At 41.2% G+C, this 27,849-nt stretch overlaps 1 protein-coding gene across 2 annotated transcripts; it reads right to left on the bottom strand.

Moving 5' to 3' along the window:
- Positions 1-1,014: 1,014 nt before the first annotated feature.
- Positions 1,015-19,911, bottom strand: Ube2j1 (ubiquitin conjugating enzyme E2 J1). 2 transcript variants are annotated; one of them, XM_051187492.1, is made up of 8 exons: positions 19,678-19,908; positions 13,727-13,800; positions 12,778-12,909; positions 10,456-10,540; positions 9,749-9,854; positions 8,147-8,276; positions 5,809-5,928; positions 1,015-1,362 (listed from the first exon to the last, which is right to left on the bottom strand). In XM_051187492.1, exons 1-8 carry the CDS (start codon positions 19,706-19,708, stop codon positions 1,084-1,086), a joined length of 957 nt encoding a protein of 318 aa, XP_051043449.1. In that variant the 5' UTR covers positions 19,709-19,908; the 3' UTR covers positions 1,015-1,083. The 2 variants fall into 2 exon arrangements, with proteins under 2 accessions (XP_051043449.1, XP_051043451.1); XM_051187494.1 differs by lacking the exon at positions 5,809-5,928 and having other exon boundaries at positions 19,678-19,911.
- Between the last annotated feature and the right edge of the window lie 7,938 nt (positions 19,912-27,849).

The raw sequence follows: 27,849 nt of genomic DNA, 5'->3' as shown, positions 1-27,849 counted from the left end.
GCTGAAGACAATAATATTGCCTTAAGTGGTCTCACTAGGCACTGTGATGACAAAATTGGATGTCAGCATCTGGGGGACTGGCTGGCACTAAAAGACAGATAAAATTTTCATTGAAATCTTCCTTGGGCTTGGTAAGTGAACAATTCTAAATAAAAGTTTGTTTTTAATCTCTCTACCACTGTTACTTAGGCCCTGAGTTTTTCTATTAAAATTTGATTATGTGTATTCCTAGAATAACTAAAAGCTATGGTGATTACAAAGCTGAGCATAAAACATAAATAATTCAAACCATATACAAATGAAAGTAGAGCAAAGATTAAAAGTTTATGATCTCCTCACCTGACTTGTGAAAGAAAATCAAACTATTTCTTGGCATGGACCCTTTCTTCTGTAAGACAAGGTTATAAAAGCCTGTTTGCTTCTCATTTATGTGCATATTGGAGGTGATAACAGCATATCAAAGTGGCTACAAAGTCTTCCTCTTCAAGTAATATCCCAAAACAAAAATATAACAAAGACCTTTATAAATGTCTGAAATAAAATTATTGTCACTGAACAAAGTTTCAAATACAAAGATCACAGAATGGGCAATCCCAGTCTCTCTTCTATAAATGACACTTTTCAAGAAGCTGGTGAGCAATTTGCCCTCCCTCTGCCATTCTTTATTACCTCTCAGTCTACATACCTAGAGATAGTACTCAGTGACACTGAGTTACCAATAATACTCTGGTGTGAAAACACCACCTTTTATCTGAAAACTCCCAAAGGACTACATAGAAAAGCATTGAAAAAAATCTATGGAAAAGCAGCTTGGGTCTGAGCAACCACAATAAGTTACTTGTTTGTGAAATAGATTAAATAGTAAGACAAGGAACTATGGCTTCCAGTCCCTTAATCTAAAAGCAGGACAAACTGTTGAATCACAGCCTGAATGTCTATCTACAGCACAATGAATTTATAACGATAAAAAAGTAATGAAGGGTAAATATAAAATAATCTTTTTGTAAACAATCCTTAGGTTATACCCAATGCAGAATGTTTAATGAAGCAACTGAGTCTCAGCTCTTATGTCACAAACCAGCATTATAACTCAAAGTCAAATATGTACTCATTGGCCAGATATATCCGTCGGAATATAAGAGCTGCCAATGCCAAAGTGAGGATGACGATGAGCATGGCAGACCCGCCGTGCTCAGTATTGTTGGCTCTTGGCTGCTGGCCTTGGAGCACATCGGGGGAAGTGGAGGACCTTCTCTGACTCTGCTGCTGGGCCCGGCGCTGTCGAGGGCTCATGGAGGTATTCTTAGGAGCTGGTTGGGTAGGTTGTGGCAAGGGTGCTCCAGATGGATTCTGGGCTCCATACTAGGGAATAATAAGAAAATCTGTTTGAAATTGAAAAAAAAAAAAAAAAAAAAAAAGACCAAACAAAAAAACAAACAACAATAAAAGCCATTTTGTATATGTGCTTGTTAATAGAGTATTAAATATGACTAAGGTAACTGTACCAAGACCCATATGAATGTTGAGACTAGGCACCAACCCTGATTGAGTAGAGTTATCCTGAGCACTCATGAGGTGGAGAAGCCTGATTATCAGCAGACACAGGCACTGCAGCTGTTTCTCTCCAATGGTGGATGCAACAGCAGTTTCTACCAAGCATCTGGGCTCTGCTCTTCCTTTCAGAAGATCCAAGGAAAGAAACAATCTGTTCTCTACTTTCAACTTGAAAATTACCCATTGCAAATAGTAGAAAGAATGTTTAACTCCAAGCCATATACCTTCGGTGAACCTGACCTCTTCCATATTACCTTAACTTGTCAACATACTTCCGTCAACCATAGTAAGAAAATAATTTTAAAACACAAATTTCCATATTGCTATTGTAAAAATGTGCTGTTTTCAAACTCAGCTTATCCTTTTCATAAGCCCAGACAAGTGAGCTAACACAAGTCCAAAAGCATCTTTTACAAAGCAGTGCTGGGTATTTGATGTCAAGAGTGCCCTGGGTATGGCTGCCCCCCCCCCCAAAGCACTGGATGGTGGCATCTTCCAGTTTCCTAAATGACTGTTCATTCAGGGGACAATCATATTGTGACACAAGGGTTTCAAAATCTCAAGTTTGCCTCAGAGATAATAAAACTGGTACTAGCACATTCAAAGAAGCCACACAATGTAGGACTACACTCAGCCTCCTTAACCTGCCTCGACTGCATCAATGGCCTTTTTACTGCTTTCACCAAGTACTGTTACCACCAGACAAACTCACACTTTCAGACAAGAAATAGGAATGAATGTTTTACTCAGGATAATATGAATAAATTCAAGATGCTTCAAACACTTTCTATAACATAAACACTTAAAAGAATCAAATAATACAACCCAAATTGTTTTAATCATTAAGGGTATAAACTTTGTGCTGGCAACAGCTCTAAACATGAGGGGAACCTGCTGGTCTGAGCTACTTGTGAATCTCCACTTGAAGACTGACACATTACCAGATGCTAGCCGGGTGTGGGATCTCCCACCTGTAATAGCAGCACTCAGGAAGACAGGAAGATGCTGAATTCAAGGCCAGCTTGGGCTACATACCAAGCAAGACTACCCATCTCAAAAAACAAAGGTATAGGGCTGCCCCTCTAGTGGCAGAGTACTTTCTCAGCATCCACAAAAACCTGGGTTTGATCCCTAGCATAAGAAAAAATTTTACATAATTTGAATTTCTTAAAATTACTCTTTGGAGTTTCTTAAATGTAGTTAACCCATAATACAGAGTTATAAAAAAAAAAATAAACTACTGGTAAGTTTAGTACCAATGTTGAATTAAGAGCTGCAGAATCAGACTTGTGCAATCTAGGATTCCAAGGGACAATCTGCCCATTGAAGAGTGCAGATACATAATACACAATGTTGTATGGTGACATGTCTTCACAAATGCCATACAGTAAGGGAACCAATAGTCAATGAATGAACTGAGTTAAGAGCAGTCAATACAGAAACACTACAGTCTAACTTCTGCATCCTTCTAATGCTCAGCTAAGAGCATAAATGTATTTAGAAGCTCAAGGGCTGAGGCTTAAAGAGAACAAATATCTGGTAACCCAACTGGCCTTGAACATGTGATCCTCTTGCCTCAGCCTCCCTGATGCACCAATCCCAGCAAGGTACAAGGAACAGGTTCTTTTTTTTTTTTTTTTTTTTTTTTTTTTGTTTTGTTTTGTTTTTTTGTTTTTGTTTTTAGACAGGGTTTCTCTGTGGCTTTGAAGGCTGTCCTGGAACTAGCTCATGTATACCAGGCTGGTCTCAAACTCACAGAGATTAGGAACAGATCCTTAAGGGGAAAAATGATGACATTATCACTATAGTTTAAGAGATTGACTCATACTAAAGGGGAGATTATCTTGCCCATAAAACTAACAAAACAACGAGCCTTTATCAGTTCTAGTCTGGCTTTGCCAGTTATTTAACCTAGGTCTCAGCTCCCATCTGCACAATGGTGATAATGTCCAATTCAGCAGTTGTGAGGATTAAATGGATTAATACTATAAAGTGCTTATGATACACAATTACTTAGTAAATGTTACTCACTACTAATATTGTTACTATTAACATATCCTTTTGGAGGCATTCAGAGTTAGGTTCAAAAACTCAGTTGTAAATTTACCTTCTTATTAGTGTGATTAATATATTTAGAAAACAATCCCTAAAAAATGCTGTGATCTCAGCACTTGGAGGCTGAGGCAGGATTGGCAAATTCAAGGCTAACTCGAACTACATAGCAAGACCACTAATAGCACACCAGTACATAAGACAGTAGGTTTAATCGCTGTTACTACAAAATTAATTAACTGATGCCCAATATTTTAGTACATGTGCTTTAACAAAAATGCTTATATACTGTTTTATTTAGGTTTCTATATTTCAGCTACCTTTTGGGCAGTAAACATTGGCTAAATACTGATGAAATGTTATGAAATGCTAAAATAAATTTTTCCTATCTAAATAATTATAGTCATAATTATGTGCCTAGCAATATACACTAATTTTTCCATACTAACTTAGAATACATATTGTTTGAATTTTATATTGAATAGAACCTTTGAAATGTTCATTACTTATTTATGTATTTACCGTGGTACACATGCACATGATATGAGGGGGCAGGTGCTGCTGTCACACTTGTGGAAGTCAGAGGACAACCGTGTGAAGTCGGTCCTTCCCACCTTAATGTGGGTTCCAGGGACTGAACTCAGGCTGCCAGATTGTGTAGCAAATGCCTTTATCCACTGGGCCTGGAATGCTTTACCTACCAACTCTGGAATGCTTTTTAATACAAAATAGAATGGTTTATCAAACTTCATTCCCTGGGATCAGGAAACGGATAGACTGAGGAACATAAGCTACCATTGGGTAATTTTTCTAGACCACTTACTATATAAAAGCAGTAAACCAGACAACTGACGACAAAACGACAACTAAAATAAGTGTGACAGGAATATGTACTAAGACACCTGACAGTAGATTTAAAGCATCCCGATGTGCCCATCTTACTTCCTGGAAGAAAACCACACAGAAAAACTTAGTACTACTTTACAGTAGATTATTCTTTTTCAAGTTTCTGACCTTGAAGTTCTATAGGGCCAATGAGATGGCTCAGTGCATTGAGGTACTTGCTGCCAAGCCTCATGACCTCAGTTCAGTGCCAGGTTCCACATGGTAGGAGAGAACTGATTCCCACAAGATGTCCTCTGCCCTCTACACATACATGGTGGCATGTGCATAACTGCCTCAATAAATCAATAAACGTCTTCTACAAACCAGAGGGGGAAACACAAGATGTGGTTACCTAGACAAATAATCTGTAATAAAATTGACTCCAAAAGAGGTAAGTTCATCACATATACATGTTAAATCAAGGTACTTTTCCTTCATAATCCTCATTTTTAGCACAAATCCAGTAATATTTTTAACCTGTAATATTTGATCACCTGTGCTGACCCACTTTTTGAAGCAATGGGTCAAAGCAGAGCTATCTCTACCATAAGACATACTTATTCTTTCATCTAACAATTCCTGGCCACTTACTCCACACAAGGCAGCATTCAATAGGGCTGCTTAGAGGAGTTTAAGTTCTGTGTCTATGCTTCTAAACGGAGCTGCCAGGCATATGCTACGAGTGCCTAGAACATGGCTAGTATGCCTGAGGGGCAACACTGCTAACTTCACTAAATCTTCATTGAGTTTAAACTTACGTAACCATGTGTGACTAAAGTACTATGTAGAACTACTCCAAGGCAAGTTTGCAGCTCAGGGAATTATCAAGTCAGTACCTAGTATCTATTAGAGGGTTGTAACTATTCATGTTTTATTTATGTTAGCACTATGTTAACACTAACTTTAAAGAAGTCATAGCATTCTGAAATGACAACAGGACTTAGAAACTATTTCATCCAACCCCAGTTAACAAAAAAAAAAAAACAAAAAGAAAAAAAAAAAAACCTAAAGCCAAGAGAGATTTGTTCAAAACAACATAATTAGTAAGGTAGCTGGGCTAAAATTCTACTAAGAAAAAAAATTTTCAGTATTTGATCTAGGAGGATCTTACCTTACTCCAAACAATAGTGTGTATTTGTGTGTGTGTGCAGGATGTGTGTATGTGTAGATGTGGGGGGTGGGATGTGTGTGTATGTGGAGTAAGTGTGTGGGGGGGTGTCACGTGTGGTGGGTGTGGTGTGTGGGTGTCTGTGGTGTGTGTGTAGTATGCGTAGTGGAGGGATGGTGTGGGTGTGTATTAAAAGTTAAGAGCCATACCGATGTGCCGGCTGTAGCACCCTGGAATGTTGTAGGTAAATCATCTTGTGAATCATTTAGTGAAAAAGAGTGGTTTAAGTCTGATTCGGCGACAGTCTTTCCAGATGAATTGACTTCAGCCTATAAATAAGATACATCCAAGAGCAGTGTTATAAGAAAAGATGTATTAACAATCGACTAATCCCCTCCTGATGTACCCTCACTGCTCCTTTCGTATGTACTATCAGTCAGTTAGCTTTGAGCATATTCACATCTGCTCTATGCCAGGTATGACTGGGAGAGTCTGTACTCTCAGAGAGCTGCTCCCTGCTAAAGGACAACTACAGCTCACAATCTACAGTTCCAAGAATCTCTGCAACTAAGGCTCTGGGATGACTTTTAGATAAAATCTGACGGAATTATGTGAGACTAGCTTGGGCTTTCTCCAACAATAGTAAACAGTCCCAAGCTGACTGACTTTACAGAGTAACTCAAATAAGCTGTATGTATTTCCTCAAATCTGATCTTAAAATCTGAAAATTTTAGGTATAGTGGGAATCCAAAAAAAGAATTTTATACTTCCTCTTCTAGGAACTACTATAAAACATAAGGGAAAAAAAATCCCAAGACTTGGACCAGGGGCACAGACAGAGGTGAGAAAAGCAGGTAAGAGGGAGAAGGCAGCACACTACTTAATACAGGGTAATTAAATTCCAGAGACATGGGTGTGCTTACTTAAAGTATTAAGATATTATATAAGTTTTATATTTGGGTAAAAGATGCAGGAAGGAGAAGTAAAGGGAAGATATGCTGACATATTAACAGCAGTTATTCTTGGAGGTGAGGTTACCTGCTTTGTTCCAAAAGAACCAGAAGTATGGTAGATGCTGTGGGTGGATGGGGACAGGGGTTGTGGAGGCAGAAGAGTACTGGGAGAGACAAGTGGAGCTAGAGGGCATTTCTGGGGTGAGGTGGAAACCTAATGCAATGAAAACTTCCTGGAATTCATGAGGGTGACCCTATTCAGGACTCCTAGTAATGGGGAATACAGAGCCTGAACTGGCCATCTCCATAACCAGGTAAGGCTGCTATGGTGCAATTGGGACATCAATATAGCCACAAAACCTTCCACATACAATTTGTTCTGGCTGCAAGATGTGCTGGGCTAATGGTGGTGCTAAACTTGTGGGAGTAGCCAACCAATGACTGTCCCAACTTGAGGCCTACAAGAAGCAGCCCATCCCTGACACTGCCTGGATAGCCAGGAACCAGAGGCTGGATAGCCCAGAGACCTAGGATAGAACCAGATAGGACTGGCAAAAATAAAAGTCAATGAAACGATTCCTAACAATATTCTGCCATACTCACAGATTGGGCTTAACCCAATAATTATCAGAGACGCTTCATTCAGCAACTGATGGGAGCAGATGCAGAGACCCACAGCCAAACATTAGTTGGAGCTCAGGGAACCCTCAGAAGAGAGGGAGGAAGGACTGTAGGAGCCAGAGAGGTTGAGGACACCATAAGAACACAGCCCACAGAATCAACCAAGCAGGGCTCACAGAGGCTCACAGAGACTGAAGCAACAATCTCAGAGCCTGCAAGGGTCTAAGCCAGGATCTCTACATGCATCTTATGGTTGTATAGCTTGGTGTTCTTGTGGGACTCCTAAAGTGGAAGTGGGAGGGGGGTATCTCTGACTCTTTTGCCTGCTCTTGAGACCCTTTTCTTCCTACTAGGTTGTCTCACCCAGCCTTGATATGAGGGGTTTATGTCTAGTCTTACTGTTTCTTATTATGTGTTCAGCTGGTATCCTGAAAGGCCTGCTCTTTTCTGAAGGAAAATAGAGGAGGAATGGATCTGGGGGAGAGCAGGGGTTGGGGAGCAACTGAGAGGAGTGGAGGGAAGGAAAACTGTGGTCGGGATGTAATGTATAAGAGAAAAGTAAAAAAGGGAAAAAGAGAAAAGGAAGAAAGAAAGGAAGGAAACTAGAATTTATTAAGCTCTAAGAATACCTTTAAATGCAACTATACTTGTGGTGTATGTGTTAACATATCCTGTCAAAGTCTGATAGGGAAGTACTATTATTATTTGTAGGAGTAAAGGGACACATGATAGTAATGTACTATATCTGACATGTCAGCCAGTAAACAGCAAAGCTGAGACCTGAATGCAGTCTTATACTCCAGTATAGCTTTAACTGCTATGCCCAAATGCCTGCATGAGTCTGACTTATACCTTTTGTATTTAGAAAACATTTATAAAATCTCTTGTCAATAGAAGTACTTACTTTCCTATTTATCTATGATTCAGCAGTAAACAAAGTACATAACCGGATCTGTTTAGGAGTTTATAGTACCTTAAAACTAATTTGTCTAGCCAGCTCTTTGGCTTCTTGGTCAGCCTGGCTTGAATCACTTCCAGATTTTAAAGGTAATAGGACATCCTTCATGGCAGAGCCACAGCCTTCACAACAGAAATCTTGTGATCTGGAAGGAAACAATGTTATTCAATGAGCACTAATACCCTCTTATTATAATACTCAAACAGCAGGTAGAGAGATGGTTTAGCACTTAAGAGCACTGAGTGCTCTTCCAGAAGACCGAGGTTCCATTCTCAGCAACCACATAGCAGCTCACAACCATCTATAACTAGAGTTCCAGGGACCCAATGCCCTCTCCAGCCTTCACAGGTACCACACACACAATGCACAGACACACATGCATGTAGGCAAGACACCCATAAATATAAAACAAAAATAAACAAATCTTTGTTTTTAAATATTTAAAGATACTCAAATATGGAATAACTAAAAGAAAAGAACACTTATAAACTTCATAATACAGTCCCTACAGGCTGTGAGACAAGTGTTCATTAAAAAACCGGCTTAGGTTTCATTTTAAAAGATAATTTATCTAAAGAAAGATAAGCATCAGATCTACAGTGGCAACATATTTATGTAAATTGTCTATTACACTCTGTGATACTATCCTGAAGAACACAGATCATGAGCCTATTCAAAGTCTGTGAAAATGTCTAACATAAAACTCCAATTATCTCTTGGTAGAAATATATACAATAGGAAAGAAGTTGATTAAAGATAGAATTTATGGCAGAGGCAGAAAGATCTCCATGAGTTCCAGGCCAGCCTGGTCTATATAGTGAGTTCCAGAATAGACAGAAAGGAAATGGTATTTGAATTGAATGAATTATTACAATTATATAGATAAAAATACACCAAAAAAGAAAAGGGGAAAAAAAAAACCCTAAGAAAAGGCAATATCCCCCATCACTACCTAATAAAAATGTCCTTTATTTTATCACAGATCATTTATTTAATATCTGATATATGCTATATAAGTTCCAAAAAGATAGAGTGGGTTCCTTTACAAGCCCCAGGAAAATATCTTACAGCTACATATAAATACCATCCGAAATGGGACAAAAGGGCCAGTAATGCTTTCTAGAAGGTATGTCTCCCACTGGAGTAAACCAAATATACTACTTTATTTTTTAATTATTATTATGTGTATGGATTTTGCCTGCATATATGTCTGTGTTCTTGTACCCACAGAGAGCAGAAAAGGAAGGTAATTGGATCTTGTAGAGCTAGAGTTACAGACCATTATGAGCCATAATGTGGGTCCTCTAAAAGAGCAGCCAGTGCTAACTGAACCATCTCTCCAGCCCATCAATTAATTTTAAAAGAATGAAAAAGTTGGGTTAGTAACACAATTTAGTAGAAGATTACCTGCCTGACATGGGGTGAAACCTTGGTACTGATCCATTAATACTATAAAAAAATCATGAGATCAATTTTTTATATTCTGATCACTCCAAGGAAATTGGCAGAACTGTATTTCTATAATGTTAAGGCTGGATCCTTAGCCAAGGTGACTGTAGAGAAAGAGACCTAACACCATTAACCACCAATACCACTCAGCCCTAACAAGGAACTTACTTTTTGGCAAGTGCTCTTCTCTCCTCTGGTGTGTAATCTAGAGAACCTATGGCTCCCTCTCCTTTAGTTGGCATAAAACCAATGATGGCCAGCAATGCTGTCCTTACTGAAACAGAAAATGAATGTCAATTCAGTGAGAGAAGCGGGAGTTAAGAGGTGGGTAGGAGCTCAGCAGTGCAGCACAAGCACAGGGACCCAGGCTTGATCTCTGGCACTCACACTCCCTGTGTGTTTGTTGTAAGAAAGGGAAAAAAAGAGCAGGTAGACCCATCAGTGTATACTCTAGCCCTTTCTTGGGAAGTAGAGACGAGAGGCTTCCTGGGGCTTGCCTGAACATCAACAAAATGTGGAAGCTCCAGGTTCAGTGAGAGACCTTGCCTCAAAAAATAGGGCAGAAGGGAATTAAGGAAGATACCCTGCAACAACTGCTGGCCTCCATACACATCTGTGTGAGGGTACACACACACACACAAATTTTAAAGGGAACTAGTTTTATTCTGGAAAAAAAAAAAAAAAGATCTGAAGGTTTTCAGGAGATGCAAGTGAGAGGTTATTAAAGTACTGTACAAACCTAGACATGGAAAAGTGTTTTTGTTAATTTTCCAATGGTACCACATATTAACCACAACATCTTTATGAAGAATGTATTATAATTCATTATTATGAGCTGAACAAAATGATGGGAGCTTGTGTTCACTAATACTCACTGCTCCATGAAGGCTGCCAAGTTTCAGGATGGTGCCCTGAGATGCTTAGGCAGATCTTCTTGCCTACTTCAAATCGTCCATTAGCCTTAGAAAGAAAGAACACATTTCAAAAGCTGCCAAAAGTCTATTTAACACCTGCTTTCCAATAACAAATATGTATCATATTTATATATAAATAATTTTAAAGATATTTAAAAGAATTTAACTCTAAGGGAATAGTTTTTTTGTCATCTTATAAACATTCAAAAATATTTGTTAAATACTAAACAAATAATAAAAGCTGTTTTTAGAAGGTATATTAGCACCTTTCTGAGACTGAGCAGCACAACTAGAATCTAAATAATTATTGTGTAAAGGTTTACTGATGCTATGTCCTGTGCCTAACTTTGCATAAAGAGAAGACACATAAGAGACAAAAGTCACCTGACTAGCTGCAGGAGACTTGAGACAGGAGCATTTTTTCAGAAGGTTGATGCCATTAAATTAGAAGAGCAATGACCATTACTTTGGTTTGGACATGGATCTGACGGCTAGATAGGAAAGCTACCAATGACCTCTAATAGGAAGGCAGAAGTAGAAGCATGCTGATGTCATTAAAGGTTAACAGACTCTTGGCACCTCTCCTTTCAGAAGTACCCACTGAAGTTATTTCATGCAGATAAAAAGCAGCTGTGATCCTAAGCAGGTGAAGTAGCCACAATGTTGAGGAAGAAGGTAAAGGAAAGGCACTAAGCAGAAGCAACACTGCACTGGGTGGGTGGAGACTGACTCAGTCCTGGCTCATCATCATGCCTGGGTCATGTTCATTAAACATCTGCTGAATCACAATGGAAAGTGACCTCTTTTTTTTTCCAAGACAGGGTTTCTCTGTATTCCTCTTTGAAGCCTGTCCTGGAACTCACTCTGTAGACCAGGCTGGCCTTGAACTCACAGAGATCTGCCTGCCTCTGCCTCCCCAGTACTGGGATTAAAGGTCAGCACTACCACTGCCCAGTGGAAGTGACTTTTTTAAAAGGAAGTGAACAAGAAGGTAATACTGACTACTGAGGAGGGGAGAACTGCTTTTCAGTGCGGTAAATCCAACTGATCCACTGGTTAACTACTGGTAAAGAGCAGCTGCCTACTGAGCAAGGCATGCACGTGTGCGCATTCACGCACACACCCACACACCCTAAGCGTGCACATACACCAGCCCCTTCCCCCCAGTTAACTGAAATGAGTCCTGGCATGGGAGCCTGAAGGGCTGCCCCTGCCATCATACCAAAAGCAACAATTAGCAGTAACATCCAGTGCTTGTTAAGCAGCTTCTAGATGCCAGAAACTTTAGGATATGGCTGTATTTGCCACAAGCGACACTCCATTAGAGAGAAACAAAACTAAATTTCAAAGACAATATATAACCAGCAGGCGGTAAGATGAAAAGAGCACTGCTAGGAGCACTGAACAGATGATCCCAAACAAACACCTTCTGCATGTGCCAGAGGACAGCTGCAGCTGCACCAGTCTGCTGTTCTGGATAACACCTGTCAGAGTGCTACCCGGTGAGTCAGATAAGATGACAGATGGAACAGAATGAATTGAAGACTGAGAAGCCATGGCAGTTCTCAGATAAGTAGAAAAAGCATGTTTCAACAGAGAACACTTGTGAAACTGTACTGTAATAGCCTACACAAGAGTAAGGTTATCAAAAACAAAAGTTCTGTGTGTGTGTGTGTGTGTGTTTCACTTTTCTGGGTTAGGATAAAATTAAACACAAGTGAGGGTAGGAAAGTTTAGCAATAAAGAGTGTTAATATATCAATAGTCTCCTTTCACATGAAGGTAGAAATGCTAAGATATAAACAAAAGACATCATTTATTAAGGTTTCTGTGGCAGGCCCTATTCTAAGAGCTATTACAGGATACTGATCTTTCATTTCCATGTCAACTTGCTGAGACAGACATTTAGGTTCACTGCAAATATGAGGAAAGTGAAGAAAGTAATATGAAATGGACAGAAGAGTGGACAAGATGTGGTTCTGAGCTGTACTCACAGTATGACTACGTGCCAGGCAGCATGCCTAGCTCTCCTCACACATTAACTCACTGAATCCTAACAACTGTGCTATGACATTTATGTATCCAATAACATCACCAGTGCTTCATAGATGCATCAGCTTCCTTGGAATTATTCTGAGGGGAAAATATTGCACTTCTATGGCCTAGGCTCTGAAGGCAAAATAAGAATGATATTCTATTTCATTTCTTATAAATATGCTGACTACATTTGTAGAGAGCTGGAGAAGTTAACCTGAAAGCACTGTAAAAAGCCAAGAGCTCTTACTGTTAACAGAATAATGCTTGGTGGTTTCATGGGGTACTCTGGTGGCAGCACTATTCGTCCATGATAAACTCCTCCATCAAAATCGGAATCTGGGGGCCCTCTAACTGTGAAGTGCCATTCAAAAAGGTTATCCTAAACAAAAACAAGAATTATCATTTTTATTAATAAATAGTAGCATTACAAGTGTCAGGTGAGAAAAATGAAATGCTACCTAATAGTGCTATAAAATGTCTCATGTTCAAAATTCCTCAAAGTCATTCATAAAAAGGTGCTATTTAACATAAATTTTGTTTCATAAAAGCTGAAATATTTTAAATACTTAATTTGATCTAAAATTTAAAATTAAAATGTGTAAGTCCTATTATATATTTATAAATAAGATTCATTTAATTAAATTGGAAATTAATGCCTCAAAAATATCAATTAGTCGAAATAGTCAAATCATTAGCATAAATTTCATTATGAATAACTTCACTATGTATAACTAGTTAGTAATATTAACAGACTGGCTATATGTCACTATACAGTTACCAAGTTAGTTTTCAAATTGCAAAGTTCTTACACATCATATTATTTCTTCACTATTAGCATGAGAACCTGATATGCACAGTCAGCATCCTCCTTTCACAGCCAGAGACAGGTAGAGATGCTTGTGTCAAAGCCTAGGATGGCTGCAGAGACCGCTGAAGGGTCTGAGTCTTAACAGTATAGTGCATGGGGTTCTTTCTAGTTCCCTCCCTCCCTCTCTCCCTCCCCCCTCCACACTGAACACCAAGTTAGTTCTTAAGTCGGGCTGCCTGAGGAGCCAGACAAAAGGCTAATGAAACACTCCCGAAACAGAATAAAGCAGATCAATAAGCAACCTCAAAGGCATCAACAACTCAGAGCAATGGAAGTGTAGTTCTGAGCTGTCTCAAGACCCTGAAGCACTGCAACGTCAGAAACTGACCTCCAGAGGCTGGGCGTGGTAATGATCTGTTGGATCTTTCAGTTCTGCCGCTTCTTTCATCAATCGTTTAACAGCTAAAAGAAAATCCACAACACGGAGATATTTAAAAACATACTTTTCCAAGTGATCAGCACAGGCTAATAACCTTTCTAGTCAAGTGTGGTATGGCTTGCCTTTAATCTCAGCACTCAGGTGGTAGAGGCAGGTGAGTCTCAGTGAGTTCGAGGCCAGCCTGGCCTACAGACAACAGATAGAAGAAAGCAGAGGTCAGGTGCCTGCCCTTGAAAGAAAATCAGGTAGCTTTAAAAACAAGCAAAGAAAAAGCAGGTAGCTCTATAGATGAGTAGGAACAGGTAGAGGAGATAAAGGGACCCATACACAGGATAGGTCAGAGTGTGGTAGACACACATTAATGAGAAGCAACTCCCACACTGACAACCGGATCAGTCTGCTTCTGCTTTTCAGACTATTTCATTTGAGTCTAGAATTTCTTTTAAATCTAGACTTTAAGTTCCTATCCAAGAGTGATGACACATACCTTAACCCCTGAATTCAGGAGGTCAAGACAGAAAGATTTCAAATTTGAGGCCAGCCTGGGCCACACAGCAAGACTATTTCAAGCAACAAAAACTAAATTCTTGAGTCACTATTCTACTTCATAATTGTCAATATTCTTTTCCATCTCCTACTCTAAAGTGAACCCTTGTAGTCGAGAATTTATCCACTTATCAAATACTTCAAGTACTTACTAGGAACTAGATGTAACAGCTACAATCATAAAATTCTGGGTCATCAAGGAGCTTAGAACCGAAAGGCAGTCAGTATTATTAACTCAATGTGAAAACATCTGTATTAGAAACATACACATTTGACACAACATCTCTTTCCAAATTCCAGGCACTCAACTTTGTTCAGTTCTCAAACACACCCACCTTCTCTCTATTCCAGACCTCCTTAGTGTCTCCTCAACATGCAAAGCTGTTCTGGTACTCATCACCATCAAGACTAGCTCCCACACTTAAGCAATGTCTTTTGTTACTGTGACCTTGTTTCACTTTGGCTGTTTTTTTGAGACAGGGTCTCACTATGCAAGCTTGGCTGAACTGAAACTCTCAGAGAATTCACTAGAACTCACTTGCCTCTGCCTTCCAAGCACTGGGATTAAAGGCACACATCACCATGTCTGGCCTCTAAGTATCTTCTTCAGGAAAATCCACTTGATATTTAGCTGTCCTTCCTCAAAGGGACTAGAAATTCTCATCTGGGCAAATGAAAGTAAAGTTTCTGAGATAGGACAGAGACTAGAATGCCTCTTCAAATGATCCTAATGGCCAGTCACATTGGTAAATGCCTGCCCATGGGACCAGCTTGAGTCTCCTGCGATGTGTTCTTATCACACTGTTGTAAGGATGCAGGTATTATGCTGGTCTGCCCCTGTCACCTGGCAGAATGAGCTCAGGCAGTACCCTGGTCAGCCCAGGGTTCCATGGAGGTGCAAAGGACCTGTTTAGAGAAAGACCCCAGTGGCTTATCTCTTTCTGCTTTTTTCTCTTTCCTGCTCCTCTCTCTCCTGTTCCCCTGGGGCAGACCAGACTTTTCCTGTCTCTCTCTCCTCTCCTGTCCTATGTCTGTGTCTCTTTACATCTTTTCCCTTCCCCCTTCCATCTCTGTTCCCAGTTGGCTCATGTTGAGTTTTGTGGTTCATGTTTCATCGCCTTCAGAAGCTGCAGCAAAACAACTGTCCCTGCAGTATCTGTTTAACCCCTGTCTTTTCTGCTAAGTATTTAAAGGCTCTGCTTCACTGTGGCATCCTCAGAGCTTAGAACAGAAAGTATGCAAATATGATGAATGAATGTTAAAGTCTTCCATCATTTTTCTTCCAAAGAATCTGAACTGTGACTGGTTTTTAAATGAACTTGACAAGACAAAAGTCTTTATTCAAAGAAAAGCTTAATGAGAACCCTGATATGAAAAATAAACAATATGTATCTGTTTTGGTTGAAAAGGTCAGTGTGGAAAGGCCCATGGAGAGGAACTGACGGCTGTTAGAATGACTCAGCACATCTTAGTTCAATCCCAAGATTCATGTACCCAGCACTACTGTGATAAGACAAGGTGGAGACAAGAAAAACACCAAGAAACATGCAAGTCAACTACAGTACACAGCAGAAACAGCAAGAAAGAGTCCACATCAACAAAACGGAAGCAAGAACTGATTCAGGAAGGGTGTCCTCTGACCTCCACACATTCACCTTGCTGCACACACAATAATAATACTAATAATGATGCTAATAGTAACATCTCAGTTAGGGTTTATATTGCTGCAATGAAACACCATAACTAAAAAGCAAGTTGAGGAGGAAAGGGTTTACTGAATGTACACTTCCACATTGCTGTTCATCACCAAAGAAAGTCAGGGCAAGAACTCAAAGGCAGTTCTTGGAGGCAGGGGCTGATGCAGAGGCCATGGAGGAGTGCTGCTTATTGGCCTGCTCCACCTGCTTCCTTACAGAACACAGGACCACCAGCCCAGCCATGGTATCACTCACCACCATCTGTCCCCCCCCCACCAAACTGATCACTAGTTAAGAAAATGCCTTACAGCTGGATCGCATGAAGGCATTTTCTCAATTGAGGCTCTTTCCTGTCTGATGACTCTTGCTTCTGTCAAGTTGACATAAAACCAGTCAATACAAGTATAATAACTTTAAGGAAATGGACTGGAGTCCTCTTGTATCACTTTTCCTGCTGCTATAATAAAATCCCTGGCAAAAGCAATTTAAAGAAGAGTTTATCCTCGTTCACAATGCACAGTTCTTTGTGGTAGGGAAATCATGCAGCAGCTGGCTGGGTACACTACATCCACAGTCAGGAAACAGAGATGAGTGCTAGAACTCAGCTCATATTTCCTTTTTATATCAATCCAGAACACTAGACCATGGAATGGTGCCTCCCGCAGTCAAGGTTAACCTAATTTATACAATCACTCACAGGAAATGCTCAGAGTTCCATCTCCAAGGTATTCCAGATATTGTCGGGCTGACAACCCAATATTAGACGGTGATTTTCAACTATCAATTTGGTGAAATATAGAATCACCTGGGGGATAAACTGGGAGATTACTTGCTCTGATTGTTAAAGTGGAAAGACCCACCCACTGTGAATGGCAATATTCCCTAAGCTAGGATCCTGGACTTGTGTGTGTGTGTGTGTGTGTGTGTGTGTGTGTGTAAAATGGAGAAAGTGAGCAGAGAGTAAGTATTCATTACTTCTGCATTTAGACTTTAGATGCAATGTGACTACAGCCTCAAGTTCCTGCTGCCATGATGTCCCCACTATAATGAACTGTGTCCCTGAACTAGGCCAAAAATAAACCCAATCTCCTCGAAGTTGCTTTTGTCAGAGCATTTTATCACAGCAAAAGAAAAGTAAGACAGAAATTAACCATAACATTCCTGTTTTAAAGCCACATAAAAGTATTGATTCCTAAAGAGATGTGTCTTTATGGAATGTCAAAGTACAAGATGCAGCCAGGCAATTAGTGTTAGAGCAGCCTGTTCCTCCTGATAGCCCATCACTTGCTTCAACCCCTGCTCCTCTCTCTTTGCAGAGTTCTCTGACTATAGGGAACATCAGTCAATGAAGGGAATGACAGCTGCATCCAACTCTTAATCTTAAGTCTTACTTTTATGGAGGCCATTTGGTCTCTCTGGATCAAGACTTTAGGCTCCATGGGCCCCAGCATTTGCCTGCTTCTTTTGCCCAGCTAGTTCACTTTACTTACACGAAATTTAGGACCAAAAACATAAAAATAAAGGGACCTTTTGTAGGTCACTGTCTTCCAAATATCAATTCCTCTTGGAAAGTCCCTATGTTAAGATTTTCAGTTCCCAAGATAAGGTGAATTTCAGGAGGTAGGGTACATTAAAAATGTAAACTCTAAACGATGCTCCCAACTGCCTCTTCCTGTTCTCAGAATGAAGGCATCAGCAAAAGTTTAAGAACTAATGTTTCTGCTTACAAAGATACTGCAAAGGTATTTACTTTAAAAAAAATATTTTGAAGATGTGCCAGAGAGATGCTCAGTAGGTAAAGGCACTTGCCAAATATGAGTTTGCTTTCTGAGTCCCACAAGATGGAAGGAGAGAACTAATTCCAGTGATATGTCCTCTGATCTCCATTTGAGTGTTGTGGTGCCTATACACACACTAGTTAAATAACTGCTAAAAACTAAAAACAAGACAAAACAGAGAGCTGGAGAGATGATCAGCAGGCAGGAGCACTGGCTGATCTTCTAGTGGACCCAGGTTTGATTCCTAGCACCCACATGGATTACAATCCAGTTCCAGGATGTCCAATGCCATCTTCTTGCCTCAATGGGCACCAGACATACATACATAGAGCACAGACATATTCAGGCAAAACATTCCTACACATAAAAATAACTTTAAAAATTAAAGCAAAACACATTTGAAGAATGGGTGGAGAGAGAAAATGGCTAACTTCCTGCCACAACAAGTTTATAGCAATTAGAAGACTTGGAAAAATATTACAAGGCAATGACAGTATTGACCAGGTATGAGTAAGTTTAAGGACTACCTAGCCTACATAAGGGAGCAAGAGGGTTAACCCTTATAGAAGCTTGAATTAGTCAGTAAGAAATAAAGATATTGTTTTTTAAAAATAAGATTAAGCAATTTCCTGACAACATTTCATGAGGCATTATTCTCTGGACATTGGCCCAAGTACCTGTGGTGATATGGCACAACCATGTGACTAATGAAGCACTGTACATTTACCACACACTTTTGTTTTTCAAGTTCAACTAATTCAACCACTCTGGCATCAAAATGGTAAAACTCAAGCATTTCTACTTTCTCTGACTCTGTCTTCAGCCCATCACTTAAAACCTGAAGAATTAGAGAATGTGGTCCCATTAAAATCCAGCTGTGTAAATGTCATTCTTGCACAGGCATGGCCAATTTTTAAATGAATCTCCTAAAATATGACAGCTTCTGCATGCAGTCACCTAGGGACACTTACTTGACAGTTTTCAAGCCAAAAACATTCTGTTCAGTCAATATCCTTGGGCTCTGCATTTCTATATTCTCTATTTTTTTTTAAACAAAATCCCATATGGATGTTAGTCTTAAAAGAAACAGTGTAGGAAAGAAAAACAACAAAAACAGCGGCAAGAGTTTTAGTTTGAAGACCATCAATACTATAGGGTTTATTGTTCAAAGCTAACAGGAAGTTTCTTCTGACAAATTATCAAGGGGCATTTAGAATAAATACCATTTATAGAATCCAGTAATTCGTGTCACACTTGCCTTAGTATTAGACAACTGATTGTGGGGTTTCTTTTTTTTTTTTGCAGAAAATAACTGGAGGCCGGGATTGTCAGGGACATTAAATGAAGGGAAGAAATTATCTTCGTCAATTCAGACTCGTTGGCAGTTCACCCCACCCCCCCAAAATCGTGGTTAATTCTCAAGTACACAGCTCAACTAGCTTAATTAGAGGACATTTTCGTTATTCGCCTCCAAATACTGAGAAGGGGTATTTCAACCACAGACCCCTCAAATGAGTCAAACACCTAACAAAAGTTAGTCGGCAGCGACGCAGGGGGTACTACGGATGCCGGTACAGCCAGGGGGTGTTCAGTACTGCACGCTGACGTCACCTTTACACCTGCCCTTGACATGACTGAGACAGTCCGCCGCGGAGTCTGGAAGGAGAGGCCGGGAGCTAAGGGGCGACAGCAGGTCTGCGGCTCCGCAGCTGCCGCCCCGCCCTGCGGCCTGCACCCCGGGACCCGCAGCGGCCTCGAGTAAAGCACGAACCCGGAGCAGCCGCGAGGGCCGGCGGACACGAGCCGGCCGAGGCGACGCTCCGGGACTCCAGGGCCTCCGCCGCCCCGCCCGCCCGCTCGCCGCCCCAGCGGGGCTCACCCGGGCTCTTCAGGTTGTAGCGGGTCTCCATGGCGGACCTCCCGGTGCCGCTCCCGTCAGCGCCGCGGCTGCCCGGGTGTCGCGCGGCGGACGCGCCTGACGAGGGCCTCCGCTGACACCGCCCAGTCTGGCCCGACTCCGGGCGAGGCGCGAGGCGCGGGCCGCGGGGTCCGCCTCCCTGAGGGCCGGCCGGGCGCCGGGGCGTCACCGAGCCGGGCGCCGGGCTACGGACGGCCTGCGGGGATGACGTCAGAGCCGACGCGCCGCTGCGTCACCGCCCGCGCCGGCTCTGTGAGGTCGGCCTGACGTGGCGCTGGCTCGGTGGCGGCCAGCTACGCTACCGCGCCCGGGGCCCTCCGGAGCCGGGAGGCACCTTCGTCGTCCCCTCAGCCCAGCCCCGGAGGCCCTTCAGGGGTCCCCTCCCCGGAGCTCGCGGGATGGCTGGGGGAACGGCGCGCCCGGAAGCTGCGGGCGGGCGCCGGCTACCGTGACGTGCGCTTCTCCGAGCCAGCTGTTTGTCCGGGTGCGAGGGACGGGAGTGGACTTGTGTACTGCGCAGTGTGACTAGCCAAGACACCGTTCTCGGGGTGCAAAGTGAAGCCAAGAGGTCGCGTGTGACTTAGTAAAGGCATATAAATATGACAGGCCAGACTTCAAAGGACACGTGCGTGTGTCGTTGTCGAATGTCGAATGTGTAAGACAGAGAAAACAGGGTTAATGAGCAAAGAGGACCGCGGGACAGGAAAGGAGGGGCAGAGGGACCGGGTCCCAGCAGAGGTTAGAGGTTCTAGGTGGGGTGAAGACACCTGGACAGGCTAGTTATAGAAAAACCTTGTTTGATTTTTTTATTTTCAAAGTTGTCTGTAAGCGAGTTTCGTACTGATTTGTCCCAGATCGAAGTGAGAAGAAAAAAGCGACATTTAAATGGCATCTTCTAAGCCATTCAAAGGTGATATTTTCTGAGTAGTAAACATAATCTGATGAAGAGAAGCAAGCAAAACCGAACTCCAGCGCACTTCATCAACCCGTCAGTTTTGTGTTCCGTCCTCAAATTTATCATCCAATACCTTCCTCTGCCTCCACTCAACCAACCTCATAACCAGGCTTGTAGGCATTCCCAACCTACCACCAGTCTCTGGGTGCGCTCTCCGCTGGGGCTCCCCTTTTCTTCCAAACAGTAGAGATAAGGATGTTCCCCTTTTACTATTGAAGCCACCATCACCAGGTCCTTTGGGGCTCTCCTTTGTACAAAACTGGCTCTGTTGGAATTACAGCCTTGCCTTAGTTATAATAATAATAATTGGCATTGAGTTATGGACACATGTCAAAGTTTAATTATAGTAGCTGCAAGAGAAAAGCCAACTCCAGCTTTTCTTTAAATTGAAACATGTACAGAGAGGAAAATATATTGATAAAAAGAATGATGCTATTTAAAGGTTACTAAATTCTTGACTGCTAACTGGATGAGGAAGGAATTAATTTTCCCGGGAAATTTAGGTTTGTCAAAAGAACATTTTGTTTTGTCAGAGACAAATGTCTTCCTAGAAGAAAGTTGCAATTTATAGAAGACAAAAGATCCTATCCCATATTAAATTTGGAATAATTTTTATCTTATTCTTGGTAATAGTCCTAAAAGGAACATTTTTAACCCCTTAAAGTCTCAGAAGCTACCACAAATGATAAAAAGATGAAGTTCCAGACCCTTCAGTCTTTATGTTTGTTTTGTTTCTCCAAGATAATGTTTTTCAGTGTATCTCTGGCCGATACTTCAGAATCTTGACGGCTTTGAGCTACCATCCCTATGTGTTCACTTTTGCTCCAGAGAGCAATCAAAGAAGCCTAGTACATGGTCTGCTGTGTATTGAATGATTGATCAATTCATCTATTTATTCTTCCTAAGTTAGTCTTCATATTCTTGAGTGTTGACAATATTATTTTTATGGGCAAAGTCTTAAATTAAGCACAGGAGAGCCAGGGCTTAAAAAAAATAAGCAATCCATTTCTGTTTTATTTGGGCACATTACAGTGATTATCCTATTGGTATATTGTTACTGTTGTAGTGCAGGTGAAAAGTTACAGACCACCACACATACAGGGTCAGATTACAGCCCTTTAAGCCAGAGACTAAGAGCAGACTCCTACCCCAAAGAAACTCTCAGCACCAAATCTCAGGGTACAGCGTTTCTAAAGAGAAACTACAGTGACCTTGTCAGGTATAGGTCAGGGGAACCTGTCGGCATTTATGTTGAGGATATATTCAGATATTTTGGTTTTGCATCTGAAGCATGGAAAGTCCCAAATGTGCTGCCAAGGTGGACATGACTGCTCAGATCTGGTGATGGCTGGAAACTGCCCAAGCAGACACAAAATGGAGTCAGGTTAAAATCAGGGCAAAATGATGCTACCTTAGTAACTTCACTCCTCATTTCTTTTAGTTATTTTCAAATACTTGACTTTTATGAAGGAGCAGGTACTGAGAAACAGTTAGTTAAGCAGAGTCGTTATTACACCCAGCACAAAGATGCAAGGACCAATGAGCCTGTACTCACGTCTTAGCATGGATTCCAATTAAACCAACTATGGAACCAGGAATTATTGTCCTTTTTTATTTATCATTTATAAGGGCCAACTGTATTGGATAGTTAGTCAGGCCTAGCTCATTAAAGAAATCAGATAATTTTTTTTAAGTTACTTATTTTTTAGATGAAACAAAGCTAATCAAAGTTTGTACCAGAGACCACTCTCGGGAAGCCTTTGGAGGCAGCTCTATAGGAAACATGGCCAATATTAGGAGAGGAATTAGAAGCCAGGGTAAAGGGCATGGCCAGCTGAACTAGTGTGCAGGTCCCATACCAGTAGATGGCAGGTACAAGGTTTCCCCATTTACCACAAACTCAAATGTCAGTTTGAGTGAGAGACATTAAGGGCAGAGCAGTTGCTATTTGCCTCTCTATTGTTTGAGAAATTGAGGATGTGAATTAAGATGCTCAGATCATCCAATGGGCAAGAGAATCCATTCCCTGTCGTGTGAGAGGAATAATTCCATCTTTTTTAAAACAACTTTATTTTTGTTATTAATTTTTTATGTGCATTGGTGTTTTACCTGTGTGTTATCTCTGTGTGAGGATGTTGGATTCCCTGGAACTGGAGTTAACAGACAGTTGTAATTTACCATGGTGGTACTGAGAATTGAACTTGGGTCCTGTGAAATAGCATCCAGTTCTCTCTCTCTCTCTCTCTCTCTTAATTTCAAATGTCTATTTATATAGGAAATTTTGTTACCTATTAAAAACAAATGTCTGTCAATTTTTCAAGCTTATCTGAAAAAACAATCATCTCTCTTTATTACATACTGACATGATACAGGGTACAGATGTAAAAGATAATCACACATATGCAGCCTTGGATAAATGGTTAAAAATACAGACTTAGCATCCAGTTCTCTTAACTGCCGAATCATCTCTCCATCCCTGTAGTTCATCTTTTATATGATTAAGAGGTTTGCCTGGCCTGGCATACACAGACTATGAGCAGCAGACTTCTGGCAAATCTTACTTCCCTTACATATTTATCTTGTAAAATGAAGCTACCATTCCATTTACTCTGATGGGGTTTATGTCTCATCTGAGAGAAAGGGTACTGTGTGACACTAGGGGTGTCCTGCCATGTAAGTGTATTGTAAATTTAACCCAATTTACTCAATTAGTTTTCAAAAACCAGGGTTGTTTGTTATTGTTGTTGTTTTTATGATTTTTCAAGACAGGGTTTCTCTATGTAGCCCTGGCTGTCTTAGAACTCTGGTCTGTAGACCAGGCTAGCCTCAAACTCAGTGATTTGCCTGTCTCTGCCTCCTGAGTGCTGGGATTAAAGGCATGCTCAAAACTCAGGTTTCTTTATATTATTTCACATTAAACAAATTTTAAGTTTACTTTAAAGTTGTTTAGATTTACTTTAGGCTTAACTTGAACAACATACACAGAAGACTATATAAAGAGAGCTATAAATTGTACTCTTCCTCCAAGCTTGAAATCTGTAAATGAATTTCATTGTACTTAGCATGACTACAAACAGAATTTATGTTTAGGAGTGAAATAAGCAGGTTAGATTCCATCTCCTGACCTGCTAAAAGAGCATATGAAAAAATTTAAAACTGTTATCCACACTCAAAAATCATTTGTTTGTCTATAACTGAGAAGTAGAAACAAAAACAAGTCTCTGGACTTCATGAGGCAGAAACAAAGGCAGACCTTTGACATAGGGCAAGGGAGTTCCCCTCCCCCCAAAAAAAGGATACAGGCTTAGAGACCTCACAGACCTAGCATAGCTTTTGTCTTCAGTCTCCTGCCCAAGCAGGACAGCTAGAGGGACTCTCCCACACAGAAAAACCAATATCCTTAGACACTCTGGAGTCCTGGACTAATGGACTGCCAAGGTTGCCAGAATGCCTGGGGTCTTCGTGGAGATAAAGACTGGGAGGGGCTGCTGTTCTCCGGCCCATATTGCAATTCTTGCTCTGGGGACTTCCACTGATAGATAACACACACCCTGTGCCCCAACAGGGACCTTACCAAGCATTCCTTTGGCCTAAGGGAGCCTTTTGGGAGGAGGGCCATGGTTAACTAGGTTCTGGCTCTTTAGGAGGCCATCAGTGCAAACTGAGCAACTGGGTAAAGAGGGTTGAGATCAGACTCTGAGAAGAGCCTGAGAGAAATAGAGGAGGGTGAGCTGGGAAGTAAGGACCAGGTGAGGAGAATGAGGGGCAAGGAACATGGGAGGGAACAGAGGGAAACAGATGGGGAATCCCCAGACAAAAGACAAAACGAAAGACATGCAATCAGAGGACAGAGTTTGCTGGAACCACCAATATAATCCCATTTACAGAATCACTTTTTCCTGTGGCTTTTTAATTTGTATTTTCTTTGAAACTCACTTTGCTACTATAGTTGTGAGCTAAGTGTCATCACCTCCCCCCTCCCTCACACCTAGTACTGCAGAATCAGGGATGAGGGAAGGGCCCTGCTCAGAATTGTGTTTTTGCTTTATTTACATGGACCATGTTTGTTGTTTCATTTAGTTTTACCCTTTACATTTTGAAGTTTTGTTTTTTGTTTTTTTTTTTTTAATTAGTAATGGACTAGAGTTAATCAGCAACTGGCTAAGCAGTTCAAAGCACTGGCTGCTCTTGCAAAGGACTGGGATTCAGTTGGAGGCTCACAACCATCAAGCCCACAGGCTCTTTGGATGTCCAGTAGTACCAGGCATGCATGTGATACATACACACATGCACACATAATACATAAAATAAGTAAAATAGAAGAATTATTTTAAATTATTAATGAAGATTACAATCTGGCTGAGTGATCCCAGCACCTGGCAGTCATAAGCAGGAGGATCTCTGAGTTTGAAGCCAGTCTGGTTTACAAAGTGAGTTCCAGGACAGCCAGAGCTGTTAAACAGAGAAAACTTGTCTTTAAAAAAAAAAAAAAAAAAACAAAGAAAATTACAATCTGTAGCCTCCTTTCTCTCAGTTCTTATGAACCAATGGATGGGTTTGGGTAGAGTTCTCTCATCTTCTAAATTTGGCTCTAAAGGAAACACCTGCAGCGGAGATAAAAGTGTCCTTTGTGACAGACAGGGAGTAGAGGCATCCGATGTGCTTGCAGACAGCTGGACACTTCTGTGTCTTGCCTTCTGACACCTCTCAAGAGCTCTTCATGCAGTGTCCCTCTGCCATTGTCTGTGCCCTTTCCCTCTTGTCCCTACCCTGTCACTCCAGTCTCTTACTCCCCAGTTCCCTAGCCAGCTGCTGATTGATGAAGCTTGGTAGTCTTCATACCAACTTGAATAGCTTAGAAAGCTGCCCCTGCCTCAGCAGGTGCGTCAGTTTCTACTCACCAGGGAGCTAACAGTAAATGACTGTGTTCAACACTTTTAAGCAGATTTTTATTTTAGTTTTCACTGTAATAGCTACCAACTTTAAAAAATAGTTCATAAATACATGTTGCATTCTTCACTCTGCAGACAAAGGTCACAGCATACAGGAATTATGGAGCGTCTGAAAGCAATGCTGTGCCCCTGGCGTTCCAGGCTATAATTATAGTATCCTTAGCACATTTGTAACACTACAATGCTTTCCCTCGAAACTCAGTTTACAGTATGGGCAATGTGGGAAGCTGTCTTTGTGGGGCTGCAATCAATTGAAACCAGCTGAGCAACCCCTAGTGACCCCAAGTTCATACCTGACTGGGGGAGTGTGGATGAGGGAAAGGCTAGCTACAGACGATAAAGAAAAGGCAGAGACACAGAACACAAGTCAGGAGGGAAGATCAGTCAATACTGAATGCCTTGAGTTTATTTTTCACCACTCATATACCTTATTCAAAAAGGGGAAAACAGCATCATGTATATGGAACAAACAGACTTTTCTTCTTCACTTATTCTAAAGGTTCAGCAACCACACCTTAGCCCCAACTTCTTGTTCCTAGCCTTGAGGGTTATGAGCAGTTATGCCTCAGATTCAGGTCTGTTGTTATTTAGAATAAGAGAACCAAACATCCTGCTGTAGCCATACCTTTGACCTTTAGGTTTTATGACTTGCTGAGGACAGTTTTGAACTCTCTGTCCTTGTGCTAAGATGGAGTGCAGCACTCACAGGACAAAGCTTGACAGACTAATCCTGAACTTCTGCACAGCAGCCCCACCTTCCCCATAGCTCACTCTCAGCACTTAGCACCCAAGAGGGCCACAATCTGCCTACCTTTTAGTGTCCTGTGAGAAAATATTGGCACAAATTTTACTTTCCCAGAGACTTGAAGTAGAATTGAGATGCAGATGTTTGTAAACAGTAATATATCCGTATGTGGCAGAGTAGGAAGTAAAATTTTTAGGTTTCCAGCCTGTTTTTGAATAAAATACTGTTCAGGAAGACAAGATATCTTTTAAAATCCTGAAATGGTAGGGATTTTCTGTTAAAAAAAAAAAAGTCACTCACATTAGTCAGTGGGTGCAGAGAGGCAAAGACATTAATCATTGCTGAGGGCATGAACTTGGGAAACATGCAATGGTGGTCATTATTAGAAGCTCTTGCTTGAGTGATCAAATGAAGAATCAGTAGCCGGGTGGTAGTGTTGCATGTCTTTAATACCAGCACTGGAAGGTAGGGGCAGGTGGATCTCTGTGACTTCAAGGCCAGCCTGGACTACAGAATGAGTTCCAGGATTCTAGGATGGCCAGGGCTCTTATACAGAGAAGCCCTGTCTCAAAAAAAGAAAAGAAAAAAAGAAAGAAGGGAGGGAGGAAGGGGCAGAGGGAGGGAGGGGGGAAGGAACAAAAAGAAAGGAAGGGGGGCTGGAGAAATGGCTCAGGGGTTAAGAGCTCTGGCTGCTCTTCCAGAGGTCCTGAGTTCAATTCCCAGCAACCACATCATGGCTCACAACCATCTGTAATGAGATTTATACTCTCTTCAGATATGCAGACAGAAGACTGTATACATAATAAATGTCTTCAATTAAAAAAAAATAAATAGAAGTACTTATCTGTGGAGAGCACCAGTCTGCCAAGGAAAACAGTCTCCTGGGCTGAGGGTCTCTTAATGATAGAGCGCTTGCCTAGTGCAGCAGCACCCTAGTGTAGATCCCAGCACTGGGTTCCCAGATCCTAAGTCAAGCATGGTTGCACACCTGTAATTCTGAAAGTTCCAGCATGCCTGTCTTAAAAAAGCAAATTAATATTCAAATTAAAACCTCCACTGACAGTGACACACTAAATTTAAAGTGTGTATGCTCAGTTAAATCATTCAAAACATGGTGTGGAATATTCCTTTACACTGTGTGAATATTATTGTGATTGGTGTATTAAACAAGCTGACTGGCTAATAGCTGAACAGGATACAGTTAGGCAGAAAAGCCAAACTGAGAATGCTGGGACGAGAAAGGGCAGAGTCAGGAGTCACAAGCCAGATAAGGAATATGGGTTAACTTAAAATGTAAGAGCGAGTTAGTAATAAGCCTGAGCTATCAGCCGAGCATTTACAATATAATATAAGCCTCCGTGTAGTAATTTGGAAGCAGCTCCTGGACGGGAAAATTCCACCTACAAAAACATTCTGACAATGATGGAGGAACTAGAAGGTGAGGTGAAGAACCAAATGGAATTTGTGGGAGGAAGACAATT

This window comes from Phodopus roborovskii, unplaced genomic scaffold (genome assembly GCF_943737965.1).
Source record: "Phodopus roborovskii unplaced genomic scaffold, PHOROB, whole genome shotgun sequence".
Taxonomy (NCBI): domain Eukaryota; kingdom Metazoa; phylum Chordata; class Mammalia; order Rodentia; family Cricetidae; genus Phodopus; species Phodopus roborovskii.
Note: the sequence above shows the minus strand (reverse complement) of the source record. Positions and strands in the feature narration are given on the sequence as shown.

Excerpts from the sequence above, each read along its gene's own strand:
- Ube2j1 (XM_051187492.1), bottom strand. The coding sequence starts at position 19,708 with ATGGAGACCCGCTACAACCTGAAGAGCCCGG. Across the intron at positions 12,910-13,726 it reads ACCACGCCCAGCCTCTGGAG|GATAACCTTTTTGAATGGCA; the intron begins GTCAGTTTCTGA and ends GTTTTTGTTTAG. Across the intron at positions 10,541-12,777 it reads CAAGCATTATTCTGTTAACA|GCTAATGGACGATTTGAAGT; the intron begins GTAAGAGCTCTT and ends TTTCTTTCTAAG.